We start from the raw sequence: 17,789 nt of genomic DNA, 5'->3' as shown, positions 1-17,789 counted from the left end.
GATATTTGTTTATTAAATTTAACTAAATCCGCAGGAAGACAAGAACAGAGAATAGAGAATATCCCTTTACCTCATTACATTCCAAATTTACCCACTGTGGGCACAGTGGTGAATCCAAATCTAGTTTCCAATACATTAAATTACGAATATTATTTGCCCAATAATAAAATCTAAAATTGGGTAAAGCTAAACCACCATCTTTTTTTGATTTTTGTAATTGCTTTTTACTTAACCTAGGGTTTTTATTTTGCCACACAAATGAGGAAATTTTTGAATCAATGTTATCAAAAAAAGATTTAGAAATAAAAACTGGTAGGGCTTGAAATAAGTATAAAAATTTCGGTAAAATCATCATTTTAATAGCATTAATCTGACCAATTAATGATAAAAGCAAAGGAGACCATCTTGTAGTAAGTTGATGAATTTGATGAAGCATAGGTAAAAAATTCAGTCTAAATAAATCTTTATATTTCTTGGTAATTTATATACCTAAATAGGTAAAGTTATCAGTAACAACTTTAAATGGTATCCTATCACTCAATAAAGTTTGTGCATTTAAAGGAAATAATTCACTCTTATCTAAATTTAGTTTATAACCAGAAAAAGTACCAAATTGAACCAACAAGGATAAAATAGCGGGAATAGACCTATCAGGGTCAGAAATATATAACAGCAAATCATCAGCATAAAGTGATAATTTGTATAACTTCTCATTACGGGTAATACCAAAAATATTAGGAGATTCACGAATAGCAATAGCTAAAGGTTCTAATGCAATATTAAATAATAAAGGACTTAAGGGACAGCCTTGTCTCGTACCACGAGATAATTGAAAAAAAGAGGATCTATAGTTATTTGTAAAAACAGAAGCAACAGGTTTATGATATATTAATTTAATCCATGATATAAAGTTAGGACTAAAATTAAAATTTCTCAGTGTATTAAATAAATATATCCATTCAACTCTATCAAAAGCTTTTTCAGCATCTAATGAAATAACACATTCTGGGATTGTGGGTGGTGAAGTATGAATTATATGAATCAATTTTCTAACATTAAAAAAGGAATACCGATTCCTCATAAAACCAGTTTGATCTTCTGAAATAATCTGAGATAGTACTTTTTCTAATCTAATAGCTAAAATTTTTGTAAGAATCTTAGAATCTACATTTAATAGTGATATAGGGCGATAAGATGTACATAAAGTAGGATCTTTATCTTTTTTAAGAATTAGAGAAATATTAGCTTCATAAAAAGATTGAGGTAATCTCTTCTTAGCAAACGCATCATTAAAAATTTCACATAACCAAGGAGAGAGCAAAGAAGAAAAAGTTTTAAAAAATTCTACTATATAACCATCAGGACCAGGAGCTTTCCCTGAATTCATTAATGAGATAGCCTCTCCTATTTCCACCATAGAAATAGGAGCATCTAACAGGCTATGGTCTTCATCAATCAGTTTAGGAATATTCAAATTGTTTAAAAAAATTATCTATCATGGACTGGTCACCATCAAATTCTGAATGATATAAAGATTTATAAAAATCTTGAAAGGTATTATTAATTTCTTTATGATCAGTAGTTAAATTACCGTCTTGTTTGCGAATTTTAATAATTTGTCGCTTAGTCGAGATAGCCTTTAATTGATTAGCTAACAGTTTACCAGTACGATCACTATGAATATAAAATTGAGCCCTGGTCCTAATTAATTGATTTTCAATTGAAGAAGATAATAGTAAACTATGTTCCATTTGAAGCTCAACTCTCTTCTTATAAAGTTCTTTGGTAGGAGTCACGGAATAAATCTTATCAATTTCCTTGATTTTATCCACTAGTAAAGCAATATCTAAATATCTTTGTTTTCTTTTACCAGCAGAATATGAGATAATTTGTCCACGAATAAAAGCCTTAAAAGAGTCCCAAAGTATTCCTCTGTCGATTGCTTCAGTACAGTTTGTTGAGAAGAACAAGTCAATTTGCTGTTATATATAAGTAATAAATTCTGGGTCTTGAAGCAAAGTAGCGTTAAGCCTCCAAGATCTGATATTATTGGAATAGTCCGAAATCTTAATAGATAACTTCAAAGGTGCATGATCCGAAATAGTAATAGAATCATATTTACAATCAATAACATCCGTTAATAACCGATGATCAATAAGAAAATAGTCAATTCTAGAATAGCTATGATATACATGTGAAAAAAATGAAAATTCTTTATCTTTAGGGTTCAAAAACCGCCATATTTCTGTAATTCCCGAGTCAACCATAAATGAATTAATAAGTAGGGCTGATCTGTTCGGAAGAGTACGAATAGGTTTAGATCTATCCATCGAAGGATTCAAACAACAATTAAAATCTCCACCCATTATCAACATATATTCATTTAGATTAGGAAGGGAAGTAAATAAACGTTTAAAAAAATTCAGGGCAGTCAAAGTTTGGAGCATAAATATTAACTAGAACAACTTTCCAATGGAAAAGTAAGCCAGTTATCAACAAAAATCTACCCTGTGGATCAGAGATAATTTCATGATGTGTAAACGATATTGAGGGATCTATAAAAATAGACACACCCCTAATTTTAGCGGTACAATTCGAGTGAAATTGTTGACCCTTCCAGAACCTAAAAAAAAAGTTGATTATCCTCCCTCCTGATATGGGTCTCCTGTGCAAAGATAATATTAGCATTCAGTCTATGGAATACTTTAAATATTTTTTTACGTTTAATCGGATGATTTAAACCATTAGTATTCCAGGAGATAAAGTTAACAGATTTATCCATCATACCAATATTAATTGTGTGTATCATAAAAGGTTAGAAAGACACATAACCCACAATTCAGGAAGGAGGAAAATTGATTCAGGAGCAACCGGAGAACATGACACCTCAACAATATTAATAGTTTAAAGTCGGCCCATAAACTAAAAGCAAAAAAATAAAAAGCAAAAGCGTGAAAAAAGATCCCTACCCCCTCCCCCCACCCTTCGAAAAAAAGCCAAGCGGCAGGCGCATAATCTAATACTAATATTACCCCCATTTCAAGATGGCAGCTCTATAAAAAAGATTAAAAGAAAACTATATAACACCCAAATTAAGATATAGAGTTGCAAAAAAAAATATATATATCAATCAGAATAAAAGAAAACTAATATAATACAACAAACAATCATTAATAAAAAAAGTATAAACGTCAAAATTTAAAAGTGTAATATACCTTTAAAAAAAAAAATCCCATGTTCAAATACAAGATGACGTTTCAAAAGCAAAGACTTATAGGAAGAAGAAACGCCATTTTGAAAAAGCCATATTACTAAATACAAATGTGAGTTCAGCAATCTGTTAAAAGACAAAATAAGATTTAAAAAAAAAGGATATAATAAACAGTACAATATATATAAAAAAAAACCAAAAATCCAAAACATTCGTCCCATATCTGAGTACAGGCAAACAGATAAATGCTTGCAAAAAACAGAATCTTACGGGAAAAAGAAACGACATCTTAAAAAAAAAAGGTAAATCATTATTGCAAAATATAAACGTATATAACCAAAACAGAAAGAAAAAAAAGATATTATAAAAATTAAAAAGAACATCTATAAACAATGATGATAGTAAAAAAAACCCGACCCATAGATCAAAAAATAAAAAGTTATAACCCAGCTTCATAGGTTAAAACTTAAGATAGAAAGATATCCTCTCTCCGAAAAATCTTCCACATAACACATAGTTCAAGTTGCAGTAGAAGATCGAAATTCTTCAACAAATTTCTTCGCTTCTTCCGGAGTGTTGAAAAATCGTTGACTGTTGTCGTCCAGCACAATTCTAAGCTTCGCTGGATACATTAAAGCTTGTTTAAGTCCAATCGAGTGAATCTCTGCCATCACTGGTTTAAAAGCGAATCTGGCTCTCATAACCTCATAAGAATAATCCTCAACAATTCGAAATTGGAAGTTATTGTAAGAAATCATACCTTTTTTACGAGCTAATCGAATTAAAAGCTCTTTCTCACGAGGATAATGAAGGCGAACAATCACCGCTCGTGGTTTATCAGTCATAGACGAAAACCTCGCAACTCTGTGAGCACGGTCAATAACAGGTTTCGATTGCAAACCTTCAGCACCGAAAATTTCCCACAGTAATTTAGAGAAAAATTCAGTTAAATCACCGGACTCAACTTTTTCGGAAAACCCGATAATGCGCAAATTCTGTCTGCGAGATCGATTTTCGAGATCAGTAATTTTAAACTTATGCTGATTTACAACTTTAAGAGTCGATTGTACCTTCTTATCCAACTCCTCAAGTGTACATGCTTTTTCAACAATTAATTTTTCAAGAGTCTCCAACTTATCTTCATGCCGCTGAATATCCGTTGCCTGCGACTGAAACTTAGTATCAAGTGATTTAACAGCTCCTTCAAGTTCAGACATTTTCGTGGTAAACGTGTTTTCCAAACTTGCCATTTTACTTTCCAAACTTGCCATTTTACTTTCCAGCTTGCTATCCAAACTTGCAAGTTTAGTGTCCAGAAGATTAGAAATTGCATCGATAGATAAAGGCTCCTTAGACGATTTCTTACTTGTAGCCATTTTAAGTTCGGCAGAGTTAGATCAAATATAGTTTTAAGAGAAAAAAAAGTCAATCAAAAATATCAACTCATTTGATTAAATTCGAAAAGATTTGATTAAAGGGTGATTATAGTTAGAAAAGTGAAGAGCGCCTAAAAGGCAGATGTTTACGTCGCCATCTTGAAACTCCACCCCCGCGATCTTTCTTGTGAAGCTCCCCTGGACCCGCTCCAAAGTTACTCAATATTCTTAAGTGAAGTCTGACCAATGCCTTACAAAACCTCAGCACTGCACCCTTGATTTTATATTCTAGTCCTCTCAAAATGAATGCTATCATTGCTTTGCCTTCATTACTGTCAATACAACCTACATGTTAACTTTTAGGGAACACTGAACTAGGACTCCCAAGTTCCTTTGCAGCTCCAATTTCTAAATTTACTTGTTTAGAAAAAGTCTTCATCTTTGTTCCTTCTACCAAACTGCATGATCGTACACTTTCCTACAATGTATTCCATTCTCCTAATCTAAGTCCTTCACGAGATTTAACTGTTTCCACAAAACTACCTGCTCCGCCACAATCTTTGTTTCATCTGCAAACTTGGCCACAAGACCAACAGTTCCGTCATCCAAATCATTGACGTACAATGTTTTTTTTTAAAGTGGAACATCACAAAGGCCTCTTTGTCTCCTGCCGGTCTTCTATCCATGCTAGAACGTTTGCCCATGGGTTCTTTCCTTGTTTAGCAGCCTCATCTTGTCAAAGGCCTTCCAGTAAATCCAAGTAAACAACATTTATTGACAGGTAGTTTACCAATCCTCTTCAGTCTTATTTTAGAAAGAAACATTTGCACATGACTTTATCAAGCAAAAACACAAGTATTTTATACTATTTGGACCTTAAAATTGTTAACTAATGTGGCAATATATTCCCTCTTTTTTTTTTTTGGTTTCTAACTCACAACTGACCAAAGTTACCCAAATTCCATCTTTATTTTGTACCACTAGTTGGTCATTATTAGATCAGAGCCCCAGGCTTTGACATTTTCAGGATTTGAATGCAAAAAACACAAGAAAGCAATGAGCAGATGTGTGCCCCACACCTGATCACATCCGCTTCAACTCTTGTTTTCCACATAGTTCTCAATTCTCTTATGTTTCAGAAGTGTATCTACTTCTATTTATGTACCTCAGCGTAGCCTCCAAATTCTCTGGTGTATGAATTTCAGAGATTGCTCCAAGAAATTCCTATGGACTTCAGTTATAAGTAATCATCTACTACATCCCATTGCTGGAGATTCTTCCACTAGTGGAAACATCTCAACATATAGCCCTCTCTTTTTCTGAGCTCCATGTACCTGTCCAGGAGTCTCTTACAAGAGACTGTATCGTATCCACCTCCACCACTGTCGCTGGCAGCCCATTCCACGCACTCACCACTCTCTGCATGGGTTTTATTTTTTTAAATAACAGCTTACCCCTGGCATATCCTCTGGATGATAATGTAACCTGGCTCAAAAATTTTGCAGATGATGCAAGATTGGAGACATAGTGGTAAGTGAGGAAGGCTATCAAAGGTTGTGGGATTTGGACCAGCTGGAGAAGTAGGCTGCAAAGTGGCAACAGTATTGTACTTTGTGAGGACAAGCCACAGTAAATGATAGGACACTGGGAAGGTTGAACAGCAGAATCTGGGAGCACAGATTAATTACTCTTTCAGAGTGGTATCTAAGATAGATGGGGGCATAAGGAGAATCCTCTGGCAGATTGACCTTCATAAATCGAAGTATTAAGTACAGGAGTTGGATTGTTATGTTGAGGGTGGAGCAAGTGTGAAACATCCTGCCAGAGGATGTTTCAATTTCAACAGTTAAAAGATGTTTGGATAACTACACTGACAGGGAGTATGAAGGGCTATGGTGGGGTGGATTGATGGGTCTAGGCAAAATAACCGTTTAGCATGGACTAGATGGGCCAAAGCCAATGTCTAATCCAATTTACTACCTCATCCTGACTGCCAAGCAACTGAACCACCTTGACCAACCTTCCATGTGGGTCTTTGTCAGAGGCCTTTGTAAACTCCATGTAGGCAACATCCACTGACTTTCCTTCATCAAGTTTCTTGGTAATCTCCACAAAACAAAAAACAACACAACACTCTAGGATTGGTTAGGCATAACCTAACACACACAGAGCCATGTTGACCTTCCTTAATCAGGCCCTTAGAATACTTACCAATAATTTACCTACTACTAATGTCAGTCAGACTCATTGGCCTATAATTCCCTGTTTACTCTTAGAACCTTTCTTGAACAACAAAACAAAGTAGAGTCGATGTTTCGGGCCGAGACCTTTCAGCAGGATAGGAGAAAAAAAATTATTAATAGAGTCCAAAGTTTGGGGGGGGGGGAGGAGTAGAAGAGGAGAAGGACTATAGTCCTACAGCAGATTTCCAATGCATCATTCTCTGTAAATTCTACAGGAGTCTACTACCAAGCAGATCTTTATCTCCTCTCTCCCAACTTTCTGCAGGGATCGCTTCCTCCATTCCTCTGATTCCCTTGTCCATTCATCGTTCCCCACTCATCTCCTTCCAGCCATTTATCCCTGCAAGTGACAGAAATGCACCTGCCCATTTAGCTCCACCCTTACTTCCTTTCAGTTCCCCAAACTTTCAGGTAAGTCAGTGCTATACTGGTGAGCCTGTTAGAGTCGTCTGTTATATCTGGTGCTCCTGATTCAGTGTCCTAAGTTGATGAGACCCAATGTAAATTGGGGGATCACTTTGTTAAACACCTCGTCTCCATCTGCCAAAAGCAGAATTTCCCAGTAGCCAAACATTTTAATTCCTAATCCTATTCTCATTCCTAAATCCTCTTTTTCCACAACGAGGCTACTCTCAGGAGCAGGAGTAACACCTCATTCTGTATAGCTAGCATCCAACCTGATGACATAAACATTGATCTCTCCTGGTATTTTGTTCTTGCCTTCCCTCTTCTTTTGTTCCTCATTCTGGCCTCTTGCCTCTTTTCACCTGGTGCCCCTTCTTCCCTTTCTCGCATGGTCCACTCTTCTCTCCTATCAGATTCCTTCCTCTCCAGCCCTTTATCTTTCCCATCCACCTGACCACCTACCACATTCCAACTGGTCCTTGTCTTCTTATTCTGGTGTCTTCCCCCTTCCTTCCTTTCTGCTCCCGAAGAAGTGTCTCAGACCAAAACATTGACTGTTTATTCATTTCCATTGATGCTGTGTGGCCTGCTGGTTTCCTCTAGCATCTTGTGTGTATCACAGCACACTTAGTGTTTGAACAAACTATTATCAGTTGATTTTGTTTCTACTTTAGGGACTGCTGTTCAATCAAAGACTCTTGTTCCAGCTAGCAAAATTCCATCATACGTAGGAGCAGCTAAGAAAAGTGGATTAAAGACTCCCATCATTGGTAGAAGAACTGGAATAAAACATGCTACACCAGGTAAGGAATTATTTGTGGTTGCTTAAAAAACAGTTTGGTGTACAGCAATTGTAGATTGAATTGGCAGTGTTTTCAGTGCTTTGCAATACTAATATACTAGAAGATTCCATTAGTAGAGTCAAGAATTCATAGCTTGCAAGAATTAACACTAATTATAGGACACCTTATGATGGAAATGCTGCTCAGAAAACAGTTTCCAGTACTGACACCTCTAACTTTATAGCATTGTCAAATGCCTTTTTTGAGGTCCATACATGCAATGGTCAGTCAGTAATGTATTAGTTGAAATGGTAGACATTTTTCTCATGACTTTTAGTGAAGTGGTTTGAGTTAGTGGTGGAGAGGAGGTTACTATCATTCGTGGACAATCAGGCACATCTTTACCATGGCCTACTGAATAGGCAGCGGAGCGCTCTTTTGAACAGACTCATTCAGCTCCACTGACACAAGGACCTTTCCTAACAAATGCATTAAGCGTATACCACAATTCATCTCTGTGCGGCAGGGGAACAGACAATAGTTTCCATTTTATTATTTTGTATAGTATTGTACATTAGTAAATTGTGTATTATTATTCTGTACTTTAATATTATATTCATTATTATTGCTTATTGTGTTTTTAAATACTGTCATAACGAAATAATTTCCCACTTGGGATCAATAGAGTACTTATTATTATTATTGATGTTATTAATAATGAAAAACTTGCCGAGTAGAGTTAAGGAATTTCTTTCATGGGGAAAGAAAGGAGATACCTAGCCAAAGAATGCCATCTAACAGATGTTAAGAGACATTCTTTAAATGTATAAAAATTCTACAAAGGAAATGGGCCAGAAATTGGCAAACATGAACTGTAATTCATATCTGTCAAAACCAGATTATTAATTGATTGAAGTAGATTGCGGAATAGACCCTTCGAGCGGCGTCGCTCAGCGGCCCCCTCCCCTGACGTAACCATAGCCTAATTACTAGACAATTTACAATGACCAATTAACCTATTAACTGGTATGAGTTTGCTTAAGGTGACTGATAGGAAAGGTAAAATATCTGCCAAAAAGTGGGAGATGAATCTTGAGATAAGAAATGTATTGTTTAAAAACAGTCATTTGCCAAAAGGACCATTCTGTTTACCAAGCAGTATTCTTTTAAAAGCTATCACTAAATAAGGGCAGTTTTTGTAATTTTTGCATCTTTGTTTTGATAGTGGATTACTATAATTTTGGACTGGTATTCATTGGAATTAATATCCACATATTAACATTGTTGTTTGGAATTCTAATGTGGTGTGGTATTTGGAATTCCTAGACTGGAGGAAGATTCATGAAGCAAATTTCAACAAAATGGAGTCAATTGACTCGTATATTGAACGGAAACGGAAACATCTTGAAGTTTTTAGTAATTCTATCAAACAAGTGAAGGTAAGTTTAATGAACCATACACAGTGGTGTGTAATACATGTAGATAAGGTTCATTATATTGGCTTCAATCTGTAACACAAGATAAACTTCCAGTCAAGATGGTTCCTTTTATCTTTCTACAAGCTCTCATGGGGGTAATTTGTACTCCTTTTATGTAGTCTATTTTCTCATCAGTGCAATCAGTTCAACCATCAGCAAACATTCATGCTCTGCCAAATTGTGGATACAGTTCCATATAGTCATCAATGCCAATCATGGCATGTAGGATTACTCTCTTGGAATATTAGGACTAATATTAGTATCGGGCCCATCACCTCCCTCTGGTGCTCCTCTCCCATCCCTTTATTCCATGGCCTTCTATCCTCTCCTATCAGATTACTCCTTCTGCCTTTTATCTCTTCCACCAATTGACTTCCCAGCTCTTTATCCCTCCCTCACCCTGGTTTCACCATCACATTCTTACTAACTTCTCATCCCTTTTTTTCTCTTCTCCCCCCCCCCCCAGTCCAGATGGTCTCAGCCCAAATCATCAACTATTCACTTTTGTTTCCATAGGAGCTTCCTGGCCTGCTGAGTTCCTCCAGTATTTTGAGTGTATTACTTGAAAAGTGGTAGTTACCGTAAATTCCGGACTATAAGCCGCTACTTTTTTCCCACGCTTTGAACACTGCGGCCTATACTACGGTGCGGCTAATGTTTTTTCATGCCGCCAAAAACATTTTGCCTCGTAACAGTAGACTGTTATGAATCCCGTAACTGGAGAACTTACCAGCAAAGATAGAGAGGTCCGTTGAAGTCTGATGTCACTATTTTCAAACGTTTTATTTATAAAGGGACACAAAAGTAGGGTTAATACATACATTCAGATAGTGCACATCGTCAACACTCAATCTAAAGCGCGGGTATAGTAATACTCATTAAGTGAGCTCTGCTGTTGTCTAGGGGTTAATAGATTGTCCATTGGAAATATAAAAGTCACTCAGAAAGTCTGCCGGCCTCAGCCCGTTGGAAATCGCTGGGTTTCACGTGGGGCGACCGAGAGAGAGAGATTGGGGGAAAAGAGAAAGAACTTGCCGAGTCTCGATGAATCTTCCGTGAAATCGGAGGAGCGTTGGTTTCCTCTCCCCGATGTTAGTTAAAAGCGGTTTCCTGAGATTCCAGCCACAAATTCCAATCCCGGAATCTAACGCACGTGGCTTCCTTCAGAATGGCTTCCCACTGCTGCGGGACCACCCTCTCGTGTCTTCTTGGTGCGTTTGAGAGCTGTCCCCGAGACTCTCCTTTATACTTCCTCACGGGGTCGCAGGAGTCAGTCAGGTTGGGATGATGCAGTCTCTCTCTCAACCAGCCCACCTTGCCCAAGGGCTTTTCACGTGGTCTCCATGAGACAATAGTTGCTGTCGCCTTATTCTGTATCCCGGATGGAACGTGCAATTTGTATTGTTATGATCCCAGCCCCCTCCTTTGTGAGAATCGCAAGAGCACCCGTCGAAAGGTGGGGGGGGGGTCAGTGGACCCAGTCGGGGAGAGAGAGAGAGAGAAACGTGTCAAATTGCAGGTCCCACCAGGAATACAGAATAACAACAGTGACTATTGTCTCTGAATGTTTGTATTAACCCTACTTTTGTGTCCCTTTATCAATAAAAACGTTTGAAAATAGTGACATCAGACTTCAACGGACCTCTCTATCTTTGCTGGTAAGTTCTCCAGTTACGGGATTCGTAACAGCACGTTTCTCTCTCTCTCTCTCTCTCCGACTGGGTCTACTGACCCCACCCACCCCTTCGACGGGTGCTCTTGCGATTCTCACAAAGGAGGGGGCTGGGATCATAGCAAGACCAATAAAATTGATGAGTAGTTCACAGAGGTCCAATGAAATTGTACAATAAATCAAGCGCACTTTCACAATTAAATTATTGTATATCAGTCATTTGTACTCACCCTCATCAACATGGAAAACACTCGAAGAAAAGCATATGATGCGGCTTTTAAGTTAAAGGCGATCAATAACTTTTCCTAGTAGGCTGCAGTATATATATTTTTTTTACCAGTCGTTAGGAGATATTGGAATGTTGTTCGTGCACTGTTCAGTAAAAAAAGTATACGCAACGTAATTTGTGTGTTACCGATACGTAGGTATATTTAAAAGTAACTGTGTTACAGGCACTGTTTGGGAAAAAAAGCATTTGCAATATGTATTTGTTTATGTTACCATACGGATTTAATTAAAAGTTAAAAAATCCTCACGTGTAATATCTTTCTGTGTAAATATCTCATATTACAACTTGGGACACCTGCGGCTTAAAATCCGGTGCGGCTTGTACAAGTACAAAATTGATTTTCTTTCTAAAATTAGAGCGTGCAGCTTTTAATCAGGTGCGCTCTGTAGTCCGGAATCTACGGTAATTGGATTTGATTAGGATACTTTGGTCAGATACTCTACAGGTACAGCCTATGTAAGACTATAAAATGTAATCTAGCAAAAACAGCAAGCTCTGATAAATAATACCAGTGATCAGAACTTCAAATGTGATCCAATCACTAAAGGACTCTTTTAATGAAGCTAATCTTTAAGGACAAAAAATTTAATTCAGAATTTTCACACACATAAGTTGGCAATGTACTACCTCAGCCAGATTTTAAAAACAGTGCCTTTTAGAACTTTTAAGTTCTCCAATACAAACCACTCCTTCTTAGAATTTCTTTCTTGAACTTCTCACAAGCTCTCAATATTAAAAAAAAACTATTGAAGTATTGTTATTTAGCATTACATAGGGCCTATGATGCCACATTTCAAGATTGTTGATTAATTTCTGTTTCGTCGCTCTTTAACCAAAGTTCCTCAGCATGTTTTATTCTAATTCACTTAATTGTTATGATTGATTCAGTTTAGATCAATTCTGCAGACAATTTTGTTTGGAATGTTGATTTATTGTGTGGGTGGCAGTATGATGGTGTGAGGACTCTGATTCTACGTTTACTGTATGCCTGTATTTAAATGACAATCCAGTAAGTCTTTTAATGTTCACTGTAGTTTTTTTAATATTTGAACCACATCCCCTCACCAGACAAGACACGGCAGAGCAATTGGATAACATTGAGATCACATTCAATTTCATATTGGAAGTTTCTTTCATGATCTAATAAATTCAAAAACTGATTCAACTAACATGAAAATAGTGTAAATTCTATAGTAATATCTCTAATGTAATTTCTTTAGTAACCCAGTTTAATACTAGCCTTGTAACTTAAGAATTTGACCAAGCTAATTTAATGATTGTAGATGTTGGCTGAAAGTTCCATTCATCTCAAAACATCTGAAACACAGCGTCCAGGGAACAATGTGAAGGTAAGAAACTGAATCTGTACGGCATTATCTATCTCATTGATGAACAACATTGCAAAGTTAGTAACAGAGATGGATTTTATTGGTGATAGTGGAAGAGCTGAAATGTCTTGACTTTTTTTTAATTTGAGGATTCAAACCTATGATACGGCTGATGATTAAACTCCCTAAGTTGGCATCTAAGTTATTAGACACATGAAACTGATTTAGACTTTATTTATGGGACGTGCCTCCCTTGCAGGATGTCCATTTAATTTTCATCTGTAATTCACCTTTTTTTTAAAAAAAAGTGACCATCCACAATCGTTGGTTGAAGATATTCTAGCAGTGTGGTTTGGGCAGAATGCTTCAAAATTTGGACTTTAGTATATTCCCAAGACAGGACCATGTGTGCAAGTTAAAAGGAAATTTGCAGATGGTGGCATTCATGTGAGCATGCTACTTGGCCGCCTTGTAGGGGCTGTGGATTTGGGACGCATAGTTGAACAAGCTTTAGTGAGTAATTAAAATAAGGCAATAAGACATGAGAGCAGAAATAGGCCATTTTGCCCATCGAGCTTGCTCTCCCATTCAATCATGGCTGGACCTTTTTTATTCCCCCTCCTCAGCTCCCCTTCCCAGCATTCTCCCGGTAACCTTCGATGCCATGTCCAATCAAGCACCTGTCAATTTCCTTAAATGTACCCAGTGACCTGGCCTCCACAGCTACCTGTGGTAACAAATTCTACAAATTCACCACTCTCTGGCTAAAGAAATTTCTCTGCATCTCTGTTTGAAATGGACACCCCTTTATCCTGAGGCTGTGCCCTCTTGTCCTAGACTTTCCCACCATGGGATACATTCTTTCCACATCTACTCTGTCTAGACCTTTCAAGTTTTGAAATTTTACAATGAGATTCCCCCCTCATCCTTACAAATTCCAGCGAGTATAGACCTAGCGCCATCAAATTTTCCTCGCGTGATTTCCCTTTCATTTCTGGAATCATCCTGGTGAACCTCCTGTGAACCCTCTCCAACGCCAGCACATCCTTTCTTAGATGAGGAGCCCCAAACTGTTCACAGTTCTCAGGTGAGGCCTCACCAGTGCCTTATAAAGCCTCAGCGTTACATCCCTGATCTTGTATTCAAGACTTTTTGAAATGAATGTCAACGTTGCACGCCTTCCTCACCACTGACTTAACTTGCAAGTTAACTTTTAGGGTGTTCTGCACAAGGACTCCCAAATCACTTTGCATCTCAAATTTTTTGGAATTTTCTCCCTGTTTAGAAAATAGTCTGCACATTTATTTCAACTACCAAAATGCATGACTGTATTTTCTAACGTTATGTTTCACTTGCCACTTTCTTGTCTGTTATTTTAATCTGTCTAAGTCCTTCTACATCCTACTTGCCCCTCCACCAATCTTTGTCTCATCTACAAACTTGGCAACAAAGCCATCTATTCCATCACATACATCATTTGTATACAGCATAAAAAGAAGCAGTCCCAACACCATCCCCTGAAGAACACCACTAGTCACTGGCAGCCAACCAGAAAAGAATCCTTTTGTTCCCACTTGTTGCCTCTTACCAATTAACCAATGCTCTAACCATGCCAGTAACTTTCTTGTAATACCATGGGCTCTGAACTTGGTAAGCAGCCTCGTGTGTGGCACCTTGTCAAAGGCCTTCTGAAAGTCCAAATATACAACTTCTACTGCATCCCTTATCTATACTATTTGTAATCTCAAAGAATTCCAATAGGATTGTCAGGCAATATTTTTCCTTAAGGAAACCATTTTGACTTTGTCCTATCTTGTCCTCTATCACCAAATACTCCATAACCTTATCCTTAACAATTGACTCCAACATCTTCTCAACCACAGATGTCAGGCTATTTGGTCTATAATTTCCTTTGTCCTTTCTTAAAGAGTGGGGTAACATTTGCAATTTTCCAGTCCTCTGGCACCATGATTTTTGAAAGATTATTACTAATGCCTCTATAATCTCTACCATCACCTCTTTCAGAATCCTAGGGTGCAATTCATCCAGTCCAGGTGACTTATGTATCCTTAGGTCTTTCAGCTTTTTGTGCACCTTCTCCCTTGTACTGATGCAAAATACTCATTTGGTTCATCTGCCATTTCCTCTTCCCTGTTATAATTTCTCAAGCTTCATTTTATTGTGGTTCTATATCCATTCTCATCTCTTTATTTTTACATACTTGAAAAAGCTTTTACTATCCACTTTGATATTTGCAAGCTTGCTTTCATATTTCTTTTCCCTCAATGATTCTTTTAGTTGCTCTCTGCAGCTTTTTAAAAGCTTTCCAATCCTCTAACTTCCCACTAATTTTTGCTTTGTTGTATGCCCTCCCTTTTGCTTTTACATCAGCTTTGACTTTCCTTATCAACAAGGGTTGTGCTATTTTGCCATTTGACTACTTTGTTTTTGGAATACATCTATTCTGTACTTCCCCATTTTCCCCAAAAGCCCACGTCATTGCTGCTCTGCTGTCATCCCTGCCAGCCTCTCCTCCCAATTTAATTTAGCCAACTCCTTTCTCATTCAATTGGAATTTCCTTTACTCCACTGAAATACTGCTACATCAGACTTTACTTTCTCCCGATCAAATTTCAAGTTGAACACAATCATGTTGTGATCACGGTCTCCTAGTGGCTCTTTTACCTTAAGCTCCCTAATCGCCTCTAGTTCATTACATAACACCCAATTCAGTTTAGCCAATCTCGTAATAGGCTCAATGACAAACTGCTCTAAAAAGCCATCTCATAGGTGTTCAACAAACTCACTTTTTTGAGATCCATTACCAACCTGATTTTCCTAATCGACCTGCATGTTGAAATTTCCCATGACTATCATGACATTGCCCTTTTGACATGGCTTTTCTATTTCTCATTTTAATCTGTGGTCCACATCCCAGCTACTGTTTAGAGGCCTGTAAAAGGATCCTGTATGCCTTCAGGGTCCTTTTACCCTTGTAGTTTTTTCAACTCAACCCACAAGGATTCAACATCTTCCAATCCTGTGTCACATCTTTCTGCTGATTTGATGCCATTCTTTACCAGCAGAGCCACGCCACCCCCTCTGCCGACCTTCCTATCCCTCTGATACAACATGCAACCTTGGACATTCAGCTCCTACAACAACCATCCTTCAGCCACGATTCAGTGATGGCCCCAACATCACACCTGACAATCTGTATTAGTGAAACAAGCACATCCACCTTATTTCTTATACTCTGTACATTGAGATAAAATACTTGCATTTGCTACCCTTCTTGGTTCTGCATCCCTAATGCACTGATACTCACCCGGCTGGCTGCAATTTTATCCTATCATCTGCCTGCCTTTCCTAACAGTCTGACTGCACACTATCTTTGCTTTTTTATAATCCATCCTCTCCTGAGTCCCTTCACTCCCATTTCCCACCACCCTGTCAAATTAATTCAAACCTTCCCCAGCAGCTCTAACAAACCTGCCCGCGAGAATATTGGTTCCCTTGAGTTCAGGTGCAACCCGTAACTTTTTTCTTTCTTTCTTTTTCAATCTTTTTATTATTATTATTATTATTAATATCAACATAATAAAATTGATACATAGATAATGGGATTACAAACATACATATTTCAACTGAATATGAAAGAATACATAAACAATAGTTACAATATAAATGAGTCTTCCCAAATCATGGACGATACAAGTAACAAGGCAAACCTAGGTATATCATAATATATATTTAAAAAAACAGAAAAAAGAAAAAGAAAAAAAAATTATGCAAAAAAAATCTAACAATCTAATAACTAATAAGAAAAAAAAGGGAAAAAGAAAACATGGAAATAAAGAAGGGCTGTTTATAATACCTAACAAAAATACAAAATCATCAGTATCGTCAACTCCGATCCTCTCAACATATGTAAAATCGAAACTGGAAAAACAAATAGGCTTGGAACAGGGTCATATTACATCATTTGAAAATATTGAATAAATGGTCTCCATATCTTTTCAAATTTAATAGGTATCAAATACAACACAATTTTTTCTAAATTTAGACATAACATAGTTTGAGAACACCAATGAAATACGGTAGGAGGATTAATTTCTTTCCGATTCAACAAAATAGATCTTCTAGCCATTAATGTAAGAAATGCAATCATTCGACAAGCAGAAGAGTGAGTGAGTCCATCATTGGTAAACCAAAAATTGCAGTAATAGGATGAGGTTGTAAATCAATGTTCAATACCGTGGAAATAATATTAAAAATGTCTTTCCAATATTTTTTCAAAAGCGGACAAGACCAGAACATATGAGTTAAAGACGCTATCTCAGAATGACATCTGTCACAAATAGGATTTATATAGGAATAAAAATGAGCCAATTTATCCTTGGACATATGAGCCCTATGCACAACCTTAAACTGTATTAGTGAGTGTTTTGCACATATAGATGATGTATTAACTAACTGAAGAATTTTATCCCAATTCTCAATAGGGATAGTAAGGTTAAGTTCTCTTTCCCAATCATTTTTAATCTTATAAAAGGGCTCTGAACGTATCTTCATAATTATATTGTAGAGTTTTGATATTAGCCCTTTCTGAGAAGGAGATAGTTCAAACAAATTCTCCAAAATAACTGAAGACACAAGATTTGAAGTACAGTATTTAAGAAATTCCTAATCTGTAAATATCTAAAAGAAAAAATGAAATCTAGGCAAATTATATTTATTAGATAATTGTTCAAAAGACATAAAACAATTATCCAAAAATAAATCAGAAAATTGTAGTAATCCTTTAGTCTTCCAAGCTGAATAGGCTTGGTCTATAATAGGATAAAAAAAGCAATTGGATACAATAGGAATATTTAAAACAAACTGAGTCAACCCAAAAAATTTCCGAAATTGAAACCATATATGTAAAGTATGTTTAACTATTGGATTGTCAATTCGTTTCTGCAATTTAGAAAGAGCAAAGGGAAGAGAAGACCCTAAAATA

General features: G+C 36.8%; 1 protein-coding gene across 1 annotated transcript in view; it reads left to right on the top strand.

Annotated features, from left to right (window-relative positions):
- The window catches only part of nusap1 (nucleolar and spindle associated protein 1), a 53,517-nt gene that overhangs the window by 15,892 nt on the left and 19,836 nt on the right, over nucleotides 1-17,789 (top strand). The window contains exons 6-8 of the mRNA XM_059952703.1: nucleotides 7,910-8,038; nucleotides 9,344-9,456; nucleotides 12,740-12,805. Of these exons, the coding sequence (XP_059808686.1) occupies nucleotides 7,910-8,038; nucleotides 9,344-9,456; nucleotides 12,740-12,805 (308 nt within the window). The remainder of the gene's footprint in view (nucleotides 1-7,909; nucleotides 8,039-9,343; nucleotides 9,457-12,739; nucleotides 12,806-17,789) is intronic.

This window comes from Hypanus sabinus, chromosome 2 (genome assembly GCF_030144855.1).
Source record: "Hypanus sabinus isolate sHypSab1 chromosome 2, sHypSab1.hap1, whole genome shotgun sequence".
In the NCBI taxonomy this organism is placed as follows: domain Eukaryota; kingdom Metazoa; phylum Chordata; class Chondrichthyes; order Myliobatiformes; family Dasyatidae; genus Hypanus; species Hypanus sabinus.
The sequence above is the reverse complement of the archived record's forward strand: the minus strand, read 5'-3'. Positions and strand labels throughout refer to the sequence as shown.